Source organism: Umbelopsis ramanniana, assembly GCF_025399195.1.
Source record: "Umbelopsis ramanniana AG unplaced genomic scaffold K450scaffold_4, whole genome shotgun sequence".
Lineage (NCBI taxonomy): Eukaryota > Fungi > Mucoromycota > Umbelopsidomycetes > Umbelopsidales > Umbelopsidaceae > Umbelopsis > Umbelopsis ramanniana.
In genome coordinates, this window is record NW_026252090.1 from 249,947 (window position 1) to 264,521 (window position 14,575).

The 14,575-nt window shown below is 42.3% G+C and overlaps 6 protein-coding genes across 6 annotated transcripts; 3 read left to right on the plus strand and 3 right to left on the minus strand.

Moving 5' to 3' along the window:
• Positions 1 to 41: 41 nt before the first annotated feature.
• K450DRAFT_221837 (uncharacterized protein) lies at positions 42 to 2,042 on the plus strand. The gene is made up of 8 exons (XM_051585798.1): positions 42 to 82; positions 156 to 242; positions 313 to 549; positions 613 to 726; positions 787 to 1,108; positions 1,172 to 1,278; positions 1,342 to 1,667; positions 1,735 to 2,042. The coding sequence occupies exons 1-8, from the start codon at positions 74 to 76 to the stop codon at positions 1,841 to 1,843; spliced, it is 1,311 nt and encodes a 436-aa protein (XP_051448590.1). The 5' UTR covers positions 42 to 73; the 3' UTR covers positions 1,844 to 2,042.
• K450DRAFT_221839 (uncharacterized protein) lies at positions 1,735 to 3,034 on the minus strand. Its single transcript, XM_051585799.1, has 4 exons — positions 2,805 to 3,034; positions 2,579 to 2,728; positions 2,246 to 2,508; positions 1,735 to 2,172 (listed from the first exon to the last, which is right to left on the minus strand). Exons 1-4 carry the CDS (start codon positions 3,015 to 3,017, stop codon positions 2,034 to 2,036), a joined length of 765 nt encoding a protein of 254 aa, XP_051448591.1. The 5' UTR covers positions 3,018 to 3,034; the 3' UTR covers positions 1,735 to 2,033.
• A 135-nt stretch (positions 3,035 to 3,169) lies between these two features.
• On the plus strand, positions 3,170 to 6,634 carry K450DRAFT_221842 (uncharacterized protein). The gene is made up of 7 exons (XM_051585800.1): positions 3,170 to 4,126; positions 4,198 to 4,301; positions 4,385 to 4,480; positions 4,540 to 5,086; positions 5,154 to 5,243; positions 5,314 to 5,529; positions 5,596 to 6,634. Exons 1-7 carry the CDS (start codon positions 3,217 to 3,219, stop codon positions 6,288 to 6,290), a joined length of 2,658 nt encoding a protein of 885 aa, XP_051448592.1. The 5' UTR covers positions 3,170 to 3,216; the 3' UTR covers positions 6,291 to 6,634.
• Positions 6,635 to 7,978: 1,344 nt separating this feature from the next.
• K450DRAFT_221847 (uncharacterized protein) lies at positions 7,979 to 10,415 on the plus strand. The gene is made up of 6 exons (XM_051585801.1): positions 7,979 to 8,050; positions 8,143 to 8,389; positions 8,958 to 9,154; positions 9,315 to 9,383; positions 9,569 to 9,932; positions 10,024 to 10,415. The coding sequence occupies exons 1-6, from the start codon at positions 8,026 to 8,028 to the stop codon at positions 10,178 to 10,180; spliced, it is 1,059 nt and encodes a 352-aa protein (XP_051448593.1). The 5' UTR covers positions 7,979 to 8,025; the 3' UTR covers positions 10,181 to 10,415.
• Positions 10,416 to 10,698: 283 nt separating this feature from the next.
• K450DRAFT_221855 (uncharacterized protein) lies at positions 10,699 to 12,075 on the minus strand. Its single transcript, XM_051585802.1, has 6 exons — positions 11,818 to 12,075; positions 11,601 to 11,634; positions 11,223 to 11,342; positions 11,056 to 11,143; positions 10,896 to 10,984; positions 10,699 to 10,816 (listed from the first exon to the last, which is right to left on the minus strand). Exons 1-6 carry the CDS (start codon positions 11,872 to 11,874, stop codon positions 10,743 to 10,745), a joined length of 462 nt encoding a protein of 153 aa, XP_051448594.1. The 5' UTR covers positions 11,875 to 12,075; the 3' UTR covers positions 10,699 to 10,742.
• Positions 12,076 to 12,631: 556 nt separating this feature from the next.
• Positions 12,632 to 14,503, minus strand: K450DRAFT_195885 (uncharacterized protein; the record flags this gene model as incomplete). The annotated part of the gene is made up of 3 exons (XM_051584508.1): positions 12,632 to 14,035; positions 14,098 to 14,337; positions 14,453 to 14,503. 3 exons carry the CDS (start codon positions 14,501 to 14,503, stop codon positions 12,632 to 12,634), a joined length of 1,695 nt encoding a protein of 564 aa, XP_051448595.1.
• Positions 14,504 to 14,575: the final 72 nt, after the last annotated feature.

The window sequence follows — 14,575 nt, forward strand, 5'->3', positions numbered from 1 at the left end:
TAAAGCCTGACACTCAGCAACTGGGACTGTCAGAAGCAGCACTTGTCCTCTAAAAGTATAGATTAGCTTTAAAATGAACAAGGTAAGGTACAGAAACCTTCATTCAAAGCGAAAAGAGCGCTTGATAATCTAACACATATGTTGGCCTTGTACAGGCTATAGCTGATACTCGCGAATACAATCTAGAACAAGAAAGTGAGCTTCGATTTGAAGTTGAATTCTCGTCAAAAGCATCGGTCAAGGTTAGCACATTACGCGCAAAAAGATCGTCAGCTTTTGATTTCTCGAAAGATTAACAAACACATTTTGTAGCTTGTAAGCGGAACAGCCGAAATCTTTGGAACTGAATTGGCAACCGGCGTCACCTACCACTTCTTTGGAAGAAAAATCGCGGTGTTTACCTGGCATGGCTGCTGTCTCGAACTCACTGGCCAATGCAGCGTTGAATACACTGCGAACGAAACTCCCATGAATAGTTATCTTAATTTGCATCTTGCACTTGAGCAGATCCGAGAGAATGCTGCTCAGCAAGGAGAACAAGGCCCCAGAGTAAGCGATCTTCACCAGGAGAGCCGTTAAAAATGTCCATCTTTATAAATGCATCATTTTCAGGTACTTGTCCTCGGACCTCATGACGTTGGAAAAACATCCCTTTGCAAAATATTACTAAGCTATGCACTGCGACAAGGACGACGGCCGCTACATGTTTCACTTGACTGTTCTGAGGTATATCGATTGGGGTGATGCTTCAGTAACACCAATTGAGCTTACTAACAATTCGTGTAGGGATCTATAACCATGCCAGGAACCATGACAGCAACTTCAATAAGTCATATTATAGATGTAGAGGAAGGATTTGGGTCTACCGCCACCACAGCTGCATCCATGGGATCAACTACCATGCCACTTGCATATTATTACGGATATCAAAATCCAGCCGAAAACCTTCAATTGTACAAACTATTGACATCTAAACTTGCACAAGGAGTCAAAGCTCGAAGTGCTATAGACGATGAAACTCGCCTTGGAGGTCAAATCATAGACACAACCGGTTTAATAGACAATGTCGGCTATGATATCATACAGCACGCTATCGAACAATTCTCGGGTAAATATCAGCTACGTTATCTGCTTCTTACGTATCTTGCAATTGACTTGCATTTTATTACAGTCAATGTGGTTGTTGTACTAGGACATGAACGATTGTACAGTGATATGACGAGAATTCTTCGGGACAAGCCAGAAATATCTGTCGTCAAAGTCGCCAAGTCAGGAGGGGTGAGTACATAGTGCTTGGAAATATGACTTACAAAGGATCACAATCTAACACATGCTATTTAGGTGGTGGAGCGAGATCAGCAGTTCCGAACGCAATTACAACGTAGCAAGATACACGAGTATTTCTACGGAACTTCCAAGTGCGAGCTGTCACCCTATTCTACACTGACGAATTTCGCGGATGTATCTATATGGAGAGTAGGAGAGAGCTCGCTAGCACCAACGTCAGCATTGCCTATTGGTATGGATCGCCAACTGAGCGAAACTCAATTGGTTAAGATTGACAACCCAGACATATTGTTACATTCCGTTCTCGCTGTTCTAAACGCTGATGAATCAGACAATGAAGCCAATGCTTTAGAAAGCAACGTTGCTGGGTTCATTTACGTGTAAGTAGTCTGAAACACTTTGCAAAGCATCATAAGACAAGTAGTTGTTAACAAAAACTTTCCATAGGTCGGATGTGGATGATGCAAAGCAAAAGCTGACCATATTATCCCCAGCACCGGGACGGCTTTTGAAGCGGCATTTGCTCATGGGATCATTCAAATGGATAGAATCATGATAGCGTTCGCGAAATAAATGACCAAAAAAAGCAGCATTTTATACATTGATGAGGAAATATGAGAAAATTGGAGAAAGTGACAAGAATTAAGTTGCACAATGAATAAAGGAGGATGAAAATGAAAGCGAAAACATTTGTGGAGGGTAATTTGAATTTTGTAGTGTTGGTTGTCGATAGCGAGCAAAAAGATTTAGAATCTCTCCTTCATGCGAGCTGAGATGGTTCTCAGCGTTGCGTAAACCTTTCCTGGTGGACTACCAAGAACCAAGCTGACAAGAGCATCTCTAGCAATTCGTATGTTTTGGAATGAACCGAGGATATGTATTTTGCTGTGTACCCAAAACCGCAAGTCAATTAAAATGAATGCTGCGTGCGACATATAATCGGATTGTATCAACTTACGTATCAGCCAACACAATGCGAGTTTTGCTTGCATTCTCAATGGTGAACTTGGTCTTTCCGTCTTTACCAGCAATACGGCCAATAGCACGAGACAAATGATCTCCGTGCAAAGTCTTTACATCCTTGATTTCGAAAGTGTCGATATAAAGATCGTCCAATCTGAGTAAGGCAATGGCGTCCTCAACTTCGAATCCAAGAGCAAAAGCACGGACGAAATCAGCTCCCTTCTGAAGAGCTCCAGTTTCCTCAGTTTGCTTCGACATCTGCACAAAATCCGTTAAACACATGCGCTGATCATTTGTAGTCCCATGCTCACTAAATTAAAGTACATACTCGGATTTCAACAGCCTTTGATTTTGTGTTATATCTCACTTGCAATTTCAAGTGCTCGACCAAGGGTGAGTAAATTTGAAGCCAACTTTTCTTCAGTGGGGACAGACGATGAGGAGGAATTGGGATTTTACGAGCTTGATTGCTGGTTGACTACAAAATGTGCAAGTTGAGTTATTCACGCTCCTTGTTATTGTTTCTACTGGATTCAATTAGTTTTTTTTCTTACAGTCATTTGCTTTGCCTTCAATGCCTTGAATTCGGGTTTGTCTGCGCTGCTACCTTCTTCGCCCTGATCTACTTGCATGCCGGCATCTTTTTCGAGAGTGGAGGTAGGAAGGCTGTCGGCTTCAATGAGAACTTCATCCTCGTCGATGATTTCTTCGCTTGCTGTGTTCTTGTTAGTCAACTTGGGAGCCTTGAATGAGTCTATAGTAGCCATATCTGTTTAAGGTGGATAAAAAAAAAAACCAGCAAAAAAAAAATTTGCCTGTAGACCTGTGCAAACTTGGCAGTCACAGAAGATTGTCACGTGTAGCGCTGAAAAGCCAATTTCAGCTGAGGCCAAAAGGCCGGAAAACGGTTGTGTGTATAGCTGCAGCAAAAGCCTTTTCCACATTCCACTTTGAGATCATCACCAGATGTCGCGAGCTTCACTGAAAGATGAGGAGAAACTATCCAGTAACTCCTTCCTCAGTCCTGAGTCGGTCTCTCAGAAGCAAACAGGACGGAAACGGCCTACTCTTTTGAAGCGTTTGTCTTCGTCGTCTCTACGTACCGTCTCCACCAAAGACTACAACAACGGAGAGACCATGCAACCACCTGAAGCTTCCTCCAACAAGGATGTTAGTGGTGATGAAGGATCAAAAATAGATTCAAAGGACAAATTCACACACCAACGAAAGCACAGTAATACAATTTCTGGTGGTATGCCCTCTTACTCCCATGAGATTCGAGCACCATCGACACCTCGTCGCAGCTCTGATGGACCCCATTTACATATACCTTACCCCACCACCATCAATATCTCTGCACCAACGCCTACTACGGCGACATTTTCCGATGAGGTTTTCTCCACGTCCGCGACTGGCCTAACATTCGAACTCCTCCAAAGCCAAGGAACTCCCTCAAACACCGATTTCGGCGACGATTTGGGAAATAATAAAGCGCCAACACCTATTGCGTCCCCTGAACATTCTAAGGAACCCGTTACTTCTTCTACACCCGCACCTTCAGGCCTTGATTCAATGGACTCCAACCGTCCTCGAGGCATTAGTATATCCACCATTAGTTCCACCACCTCCCTAGGATCGTCTGGAACTGACTTAAACAGGTCAATCAGCTTACCCAGCCACGGCAAAATTGCCACGCGCAGAAAAGCCAAATCACGAAGAACGTCTTTAGACACCACTACATCATCTGAAGGAGGATTCTCAGCGGCTGGAGGGAGTGTGGCAACCATATGTGGACTCGAAATAGCCAATGCTAAGAGAAACGCTGAATTCCATGCATTATTTAGAAGCGTTCCTGAAGACGACATGCTTATAGAAGGTAAGGAAACTTTTTGTTCGGCGACAATGTCCGCCACCGACTTAAAAATTTCTGACTGTCTCTATGTTTAGATTATGGTTGTGCACTTCAGAAGGAGATTTTAGTTCAAGGACGTATCTACATTTCTGAACATCATATTTGTTTTAACGCCAATATTTTTGGCTGGGTGACCAATGTAAGCAAGCCTTGGGTTTTACGCTGATCGCAAAACATCCCACATGAGTTTAATTCCATAATCGGCCTTCCTTCCATATTTAGCTCGTCCTGGCTTTTTCCGAGATTGTTTCAGTAGAAAAGAAGATGACGGCTATGATTATACCCAATGGGATACAGATCTGCACCCTCCACGCAAAGGTATGTGATGACAGCGCATGAAAGGATAGCATTGATTATGACTAACGTGGAATCCATAGCATTCGTTTGCATCGTTCCTTTCTCGTGATATGGCGTATGACCAAATGATGGATGTTTGGCGCGTGGCTCATCCAACGAATCCGTCTGTACAAAAGATGTTACTTGCAGCGGATAATAGTACTGCTCAACATGAAACATCTTCAGACGAGGAAACCGATGATTCGGATGCGACCCTGAGTGAAGGTGACGATGATGACATTGATCACACGCGGACGGAAGCATCACTGGTTGACGCTCTCGGCATTGCTCATCCGGTGACATCCCCTGAAAAGACAGAGAAGAAGGTAGAACCCACCGAAGAGGAGTTGGCTCGCCGAAGGGCCATTTCAGATGTTGGACCTCGACCTAATGGCTTAGCTGCCAATGTCTCCGTAAAGTCACCAGTCACATTACCCAAGACGGAGTGCCAATGTCAACACTCTGGTAGCCATTACCCCAATGTGGCATTGGATGCTGTCTTCCCTGGTTCCATCGAGACACTTTATAATATGCTATTTAATAGCTCATTTATATCTAATTTCTTGGTGGAAGGCGAGAAAAGTCAAGGTAAACTTGAAACGTAAAGTTGTAACTCAGCGACAAGGCACTATTGACATGGATGGATTTTTTTTAGACGTTAATATCGGCAATTGGTCTAAGGATACAGATAAGAAAGAAACTGTACGCAAAAGCACATATATCAAATACCTTGGCATGCCAATAGGTGAGACAGAGAAGTCCGTGTGGAATCACTATCAGACCTTTTGTAACTGACCCTATGTTTTTGCGTATAGGGCCCAAAACGACAAAATGCCATTTAGAGGAGAGATGCTTTGAATGCGACTTTAACAAGGCCATCACAGTCTTAACAACCACTCAAACACCAGATGTTCCTATGGGCTCATCTTTTTCAGTTAAGACTAGAGCTTGTATCACTTCAACTGGAATGGGAAGCGTACGCTTGCTTGTGACATTCCAAGTTGAGTTCACAAAGGGAGGTTTCCTTAAATGTAAGTTGCATCAAATGAGCAATAAGCTGATCTGACGTTTGATGAGTCTAACATCCACATATATAGCAACCATAGAGAAAGCTTCGTCAGATGGTCAGATAACTTATTATAAGAACCTCGAAGCCGCTATGAGAGCATACATTACTAGTCACCCTGGAGAATTCGGACAAGGCCGCAAGAAAAAGCGTGACAAGCAGAGTGGCAAAGTTCGAAAGGTGAAACTGACAAAAGTCTGTGATGAATTACCTGAGGACGCCAAGAGAAAGTCACTGGTCAAAGCTACGGAGAACAACTCCAAGGCTTCCTTATATCGCGCTTTGGAGGATTCGATATCTGGAATGGCCACTCTGAGTGCCAACATCATCCGATTTTTCATTGACCATGTGGGAATTCCTTCTAGTGCTCAAATTACCTTATTCTTCTTTGGCCTCCTTGTATTGTCCAACGTCTTTTTACTCAAGAAAATGTCCATTGTTGACAAACAACTATCTGAATTGTCATCAACTCAAGGCATGCACGGTATTTCTACTATTGACTTGGATCAAGAACGAGAACTGTTGTGGCAATACTTGCAACAAAGAACTCAACACAAGACAAAGGCGCAAGTCAACGTTGCAAAACAATGGAACAAGCATGCCATGGAAATTCTTCGCAAGAAAGCCCTACTTGATCAACAAATCCTGGGTATCCAATCTGTCATTCGCGGAGCAGAAGATCAATTAGATAAATTGAACCCTATCACCTCTAAAAACCATCATTGATCTGTTGGGCTCCTGTACGAGACTACTCTTTGAACATCGTCGCCGTTTACCTGTATTTCTTATATTTTTCTTTTCTTTGAGGCAAGATGCCGGTTCGTCTGTCCTCTTTCCACCCCTTCCAGTCTTTTGACCATACCCCCTTCCAAATCGATCCAGCTTTTTTGCTTGTGTTTAACGGTAGTAAAGCTGCTCTTCGTTTGAACTTTTATCTTTCCCTTTCTTTTCAATTATCTCTTCTACGAAAGATATACCTTGGGTACCACTCTCATCCCGTATACCTATTATACATTTACAATGCACACCCACACACTATATAAATTATACATATCATCAAAACAACAAAGCTGCTAAGGATTTCTAGTATTGTTAGGCGTGTCCGAAGCCCACACAAAAACGTGGTGCAATAAAGTTTGGCATGCGGTTCTACCACAACAGGAAATTTGACAAGCTTTGTGATTCGTAGCTACGCACGCTTGCCTCCACAGTGTGGTTGCAGTGCCTTGTTTTCTAGAAACCTCTAACTGATTATATTCCTCTATACTGACATTCTGACTTTCACTACAACAGAATCGGCGGTCCGACCATTCGTCTGTTCAGTAACTTGGCTCATTTACATTTAGTTATTCCTTTTGTTTTGTTTTTTTCAACTTCGGTTGTGAATCCCCCGCCCCGTTCAACAATACCCCTAAAACCGAGAATCTGTTTATTCTCTCATCTTGAAAGTGGATTCATCAAAAGCTCACACAAGCTGTTTCGTATCTGAATCGTCATCCGCAATACTGAACTAAACCAACTGCATACAGATTCCTTCCCCTTGCCAATTTTCCCTCCCTTTTCCCCTCAACCCCCAGCCCCATCAATGACGATGAGTAACCTGGTCATGGCATGGGAAATTCAGTGGCAAATAGATCCTATTGGATACAGATATGGAAAGCTTCCTACTGCGAAAAGCTGCAACGTTGAACAGACATAGCCTCAATTCCAATCCTATTCAGTGCCACTTTGTCATAGACCGCTTGATCAGATGGACAAACTTGTTTGGCTGAGTAAAAAGTTCTTCTATCCGTTTTCATGTTTGGCCTTTACTAAGTCTGTCTAGGTGCTTTTTTGTTATGTGATTACCCAATCTTTCGAAGTAAGTAGTTTCACAACGAGAGGTTTTACAAAGAAAGGTAAAAAAAATACAAATGTCAAAAACGTTCTGACGCATAGCCTCAATAGGAACGACTTGTTCATCATTGCTTCAAAAAGAAATACTCTTTACAAAGGAAACAAAATGAAAGTTATGTAAGGCAGAGAACACATCCCACGATAAATTTATACACGTAACCCATTGTAAGTGCCATTTTTGCCTACTACGTCTGAGCCCAGTGACCCCAATTCGACCCAAGACTGTAACCAAACATTCTAAAAGCCGACAGAAGTCCAGTATCTACAGAAGTAGAGAGGGAACCGCTGACCCGCACTTATAAACTTGGGCCGCCCGGGGGACGGGTGTACAAAGTTGCTCGGGGGGATGATTCGTTAACCAAAGTCTAAAAACTCGTCACATGCATTGTATCTGTCATTTCTAGAGTTGGCTATTCGGGCAAAGACAGTCTGGCCAGCTGCTGCTTAGAGGGGGGACAGTCATATCAATATAAAAAACCTTTGTGCATCAAGTTTTTTCAAAATCCTTGGCCTTGAACATCTTGATCACTTTGATTACTACTCATCACCATTTTTCACCATCACCATGACCCCAATACAACTTGCTCAGGGTATATACCATAACAATATATCGCCTTCATGAACCGATTGCACTTTCATTGACCAAAGTGAACCAAAAAAAAAAAAAATTGTTTGTCTACAGATTCATTGTATACACTGTGCTCGAACCTCACCTCCAGGCGTAACACTACTAAAATCCATGGTGATACTCGCCGAGCTTGCGTTGCTATCATTATTCGCTGGCGTCGTGGTCAATACGATCGTACGCCCATTGATGGATCAAAAAAAGCTCAAAACTGGTTGGAATTCATTCAAGACAAGATGGTCCAACGAGATGGAGGGTATCCTGAAGTCCTCTACATTCGCAGAGCCAAACGCTCGGGAGATCCGTAAGTTACTGCTCTGTTGATATATTTTATATGAATCTTTACTGTTTCTTCGCAACAGTGTTATGCTGTTTGCGTGCTCAAGGACCAAGGTGGATGACTCCTTGCCCTTGAAATTATTATTATTATTATTGTCGCCACTTCATAACCACTCCACCCCCCTTTGGCATTTATCCCTCCCCTTGCCCTCCATTTTGCCAATTAACCTTGCAAATTTTTTGTACTCCCCTATTCGTTTCTTGTATCAAAAGACGGTTGCACACTGTTTTGTAAGAATACCTGTTTTTCTTATTTTATCTCTGTAGCGTTAACGTTACGCATTCTGCTGCTGACATGCCCAATTTTGCTTGTCCGCTACTATTTTTTCCCCTTCATCTCCTCTTACTCTCCCACCCCCGAGAAAACATCCATATCTATCTCCTTGTACTCTATCTCAATACCTTTGTAGATGCCCCCCACTGTTTTTGCAAGCCATCTTAACATTCTTGGTTTTCTGGACACGTTCTAACCAAATTTCATTTCTCCTCATGTGATCTCTTCTTCTGGTCGTTCGCACCTTTCAATCTAACAGATGGTCTGGCGATATGGCATTCCCAGGAGGACGTAATGAAGCCGGGGAGACTGACCAAGATACCGTTGTCCGAGAAGTTCGAGAAGAGGTTGGATTGGATCTTGATTCCGACGACTATGTAAAGCTCGGATGTCTAGACGATCGTGAACTTACTTCTCTACTTGGAGGCAAGCCGATTATGATCTTGTCAACATTTGGTAAATATCTTGTAATGGGATGGGCGAGCTGTCGTTCAAATCATCTCTTTTCTGTGTTTTGATGGGGGGAGGACGAAAAAACCTACGGCACTGACCTGCCTATTCATGGAGTATTGCACATATGTTTTGGGCGGGAATGTTGATCTCTTTCCCTTTCCAGTGTACCTACAAGTTGCTCCAGAATCTCCTCAAATCACCCGCCAAAATTCAGAAGTAGCTGCCACATACTGTAAGTACAAAGCTTTTTTTTTATCATGAGGCTCTCTGTATAATAGAAAAGATAAACACTGTAGAGGCATTATATTACTTCTATATAATTTGAAGTAGTCTTGGCCTCGGAAGCAGATGCGCTATTGTTGGTCTTACAAAGGATTAATCTAACGCTTATTTGGATGGAACTTTTTTTTTTTCTAGGGATTCCGCTGCATCATTTTCTCAATACAAAGATCCATATCTCCAGTCCCATTAAGCTTCCAGTACTACCATTGTCACCCAAATTGCCCTCGGTCTTTGGCACTGTTGCAATGCCAAGTATGATCGTACCGGTAAAGGAAGAAAACATCGTACTCTGGGGACTCGCACTGACCATGACTAGTGAGCTTGTAAGTTATACCCAAAACACAAAAGAGATCGCCAGGCACGGTCATGTAGTACCACTGGTCCGCATGACCAAAGCCTACCCAAAATTGTCGCAATGGGACTTGGATGGATTCGTCAGACTGTTTTGTTTTGCCAGCACAGGCTGGCGTGTACTCAACGGAGGTTACCATTCTAAAATGTGAGTAATGAGTGTTTGTACTAACCTGTGACAAATGGGCTGCGGTGTCGCCTTGCACTGAAGCCATCAATACTCATGCCGTTTCTCGTAGTTCAACGTCATGGGCCGGCGGCCCTTCTATACCTGATTACTATGGTTCCGTACGACGGGCTCTGTACGTTGTTACCGCTCTTAGAGCGACTGCAGGTCTTACAGCAGGCGGCTTTTTGGCACACAGAATCATCAAAGCTGCGTATGGCAGAAGCTAGCCTCTTTTCCTTCCCACCGTACCCCCCCCAAAAGCTGCAAATGAGCTGACCCAAAGTGCTCACCTTTTAAAAATACATATCTTTCTGTGGGCTTGGGTCTAAATATTCTCATGCAGCTTAGGAACCCAAACTCCTATATACCTTGTCTATACTTATTTCTTGCAGATATCTTGTCTCTATTAGTTCAATATTCCCCTCCCCCCATTTTTTTCTCACATAATTTACCAAATTGTCGCAGATAGCATTTCTTTTTGTTGATATAAACAACGCCCAAAGTAAAAAAGAGATTGTAAAAGAATGGTAGGAATGGCAGATATCATTATTTCGTGTAATTCAATGGGGCTAGCCAGTATTTGTGTACAATACAAGATTTGTATGGATAATAACAAAAAACCGGTTGAATGCTTTAAGATAAAAACAAAAAAGAAGAAGAGACCCCATCCAAATTGGTTGAGGATTGGGTTAGGGCTATGAAAGAGTACGAAAAAAGAAAGACCTCATTCACACCGGGACTGAACAAAAAGCTTGGTGCCCGATCCAAACTTTTTTTTAAATGTCACGCTCACATATCTTCCTGTTCACTGGATTCGAATTGTTCAGAGCTGTGCTTGGGGGTTGACAAAACCTTGACGGAGCCTTATTTATGACGGAAATCAGATGTTAGTACTCTAGATCACGCCGTTTGCAGCGCAAAGTAGTAAGCGCAATTCCTTACTTTGCAAAATCTCAGGCCTGGTTCTTTGGACGCCTTGCTTGTCAGTGTAATCTCTGTAGTTTAGCTTTCCTTCGACATATACGAGATCACTATAAGTTCGTTCAAAGTTAGCCATGTATCCAGCCCGAGACTAATGTACCAACCTAGGCCATCTACTTACCCTTTCTTGATTTTTTCGGGAAGAAAGTTGTTGAGACCCTGATTCCAGGAAGTAATACGGTGCCACTGTGTTTGTTTAACCAAATTGCCTAGTGATCGGAGCCATGTGAGTAATGGAAAAATGAAATTGAACGCTGCGTGACCATTTCTATATCCATATTTACTCACCTTCCTTGTCGCTTCTAGTTTCGCTGGTGGCTACAGTGTAGTGAATGACTTTGCGGTCATTATCCAAGTTAACTACTTCAGGATCAGCTCCCATGCGGCCAACGAGAATGACCTTGTTCACTTGAAAAATCAGAAAATATTTGTTAGTTTTTGACCCGGTGAACAAAGTAATATCACTTGGCGTAATGCGATAGCTATTAAGAACATTCAAAAGATGGCGTTCCAAACTAGTGGTAGCAACGGAAAAGTATAGATATGGATAGTGCGCCGTTTCTCAAAAGTATAATTGTGGTCGAGCCTCTCAGTGCTCTTAACCCCGCTACGCGTCCCAACAGAAAAAAAAAAAGGCCGGTGGTAAATAAAAGCATAAAAGCTTACCATTGTATCGTGCAACCGCTGAGGTTGAGAAAGCCTATTAATTGAATGAATGGAACATTTTAGTGGGTTGTTTTGTTGTTGTTTTGGCTTTCCCCAACCACTATTTCTGGTCATAGGGACCGCGCTGGTACAATTCAGGGTTGGCGTCCAGTGAAACAGACCGAGAATCTACTGACGACAGATGACCCGCTTCCCACTGTGAGAAGTAGTTACTTACGCGAGAAATGTTGCTGGCTTGCGAGAATATATTTCGGCTCATAGATAACATTGACATGTGTTAAGAGATGTGCGCAACTCTGGCTTCGAGCACACTTCTGGTCACCTGTCCTGGGCAACGTGAAGTGAAATGTGATGTCACGATTTACACGCAGCAATTTATAGATGATGCCTATACATTATTTTTATCAGTAAAATAGGATACCTATGTAAAACTCGTAGTATCTATTGAATAAAACAGAGGCCATTCTTCTTAATCCTACTCGAGGAGTTCGTTTTTATATTTTCGTTTCGCTTATCTTTCGCTCGTTAGTATTTCGTTCTCTGCCGCCTCGTTCTCTCTAAAACTTACTGTTCGAAAACAGAATTAAGTCGAAAATCCTTATTTTCTTTATATCTTCTCCGATACTATTCTCTTTACTATCTTAGTGAACCACTATCTTCCAACTTTTATTACCTTTGCAATATAGAAGAGTGGATAGTTTAGCTGGTCTTTTCTGTCACCAGTTGAGATTTATCATTATCGGGACTCAAAACACTTGATAACATTAACTTGTGTACACAACAATTTATTTCGAGCAGAATCGATGAACATTCTATGTAATGGGATGAGTAACAAAGTTGATTATATTGAAAGGTAGAGTATTCACACAATGTATGCTAGTTAGATATCGACTACAGTAACTGAGGATGAAAGGAAGGAATGAAAAAAGGAATGGGTAAATAGTCATCCGCTAGTGCATGCACTGGCAGTTTAGCTAAATGGGTTAGGGAGTGTTATATCGGATAGCACCAGTGATATCAAGAATTTCGAATCATATGTTGTAGGTTTTAAGGGTTGCTCTTTGGTTATCAAACTGTTTTCTGCTTGATTGAACCCGTTCCAAGATAACTAACATTTCTTGGGTAGCTTCTTGTTCTGATAGTATCTTCTGCGGAGGTGCAGCATCTTGATTTTGAAGTCTGAAGGTCTGGAGTCTGTCCACCTTCTTGACTATGCTGTTAATAAATACAGCTCGTTCTTGTGCGCTAGATAATTGGTACCGTTGCTTATTGAGCCGTGAGTTGAAGGAGAGTTTAGTGACTTTGTCAACAAAGTTCGAAAGTTCGTTCAATAGTTCATATTCAGTTTCAGGTGTCTCTGGGGTTTTAGCTAATTTTTTGTTCGCTGTGCTGGAAGGATTGAGTTCAGCTCTTTGATTCACAAAGCTTCTCTCGGCTGATTGGGAGATTTGCTGCATTAGATTTTTTAATGCATAAGAGTCTTCTGCCTCTCTTAGACTTGCTCGTTGTTCGTTGAGACGTCGGCCAGACACGCGTTCAATTGCCTTTCCAATAGCAAGAGCTGCCATTTCTCTGGCTTGCTTTTCCGTTAATTCTACTCTCTGATTGTTTAGTCTTGGCGCCAAGCTGGAAACGCGTTCCATTATGTTCAGTAAACTGTCCAGATCTTTTCTCGCCTTCTCGTCGTTGGTAATGCTACTAGTCTCAGCTGCAATGTCTTCTTGTTCGTTGTAAGGTGGTAACTTGTCAGATGGAGTCGTAAAGTCTAAGTGAGATTTTTCTGACTCTTCGTGGCTATCAAAATGACTGGACTCTGTCTCCCGCACGGCTTCATCGTATTGCGGTGGTCTTTCAACGGCCAAAGCAGCAACAACATCCATCAATTTATCAAGTTCTTCCCATAGAGATGCCTGCTCGTTTGTGGTAGTTCTTGGTGGTGCATGCTCCTTGCGAATGGCTATCATTTCAGTTCTGAGGCTGTCTAGCATCGAGTCGCGGTCTTGAATATCACTTATATCAGTAGTGGATTGATTATCTTCTTCCAAAATTTTGTAAACGTTGCTTAATAGTGCAGCTAAAGCACATGCAAACTGATAATCAGCGTTGTTCAAGTCGTTGCGTTGTTGATGGCAAGAATCCAATCTATTAGCCACATCGCGTAAAGTGACTAAAGCTGGGCTAGATTCACATCGCCTCAGATACCTCGAGCCAATAGGTAAAGTGATACGCTCAGTGCAACGCACGATTGACCCGAGAAGACTGGCGTTATTCTGCACATCAGTACTGTTTTCTGCACAAGATATGGATGGATCAGATAATCTTCGTGGTGAAAAACTGTCTCTGTGGTTGACTGGCGAAGTGGATAAGATGTGTCGTAATAATGAATCCAGTGTTCGTAAACAAACAGATTTTAAAGAATTCAAAGAAGAAAAGACCTGATGTTTAGAGTGAGAAGGATTAGCAATTGGGTTTTTTACAGGACTAGATCATAAAAGACCTTGCTAACATCGTCAGACATAGCTTCTTGTTGTAGACTCCAGTCTTGCTGAAGAATTTCACTGTTGGATGGTTCAGGCGCAGCTAAATTTGCTTGCTGGGAATACTCCGGAGAGCTGCCAAATATATGATCCAGCTCAGTAGGATCCAAAGGCTCGCTTGCTAGGAGGACCAACTCTTCGTGATTCGTTGTGAGATCTGATTCGCCATTCTGTTCAGATGTACCAGCATCTTCACCTTGCTGTGGATATTCAGAGGTTTTTTTTTAAAAGAAAAAAAAAGTCAAACAGAAAAATCAATACCTAGACACCTTTTCAACGATTTATCAAAACGAATAGCTTAGTTCAATATCTCACATTGGTGTCTTCTTTCGCTTGTTGTTTCCTTTTGCATTCAAGAGTAGCCATATCGCAAGTGCTTAGATAGGGCTTATGTGGGAATACAATGTTTAGCCAAGAAAGTTGAATGAAAAACGCAAG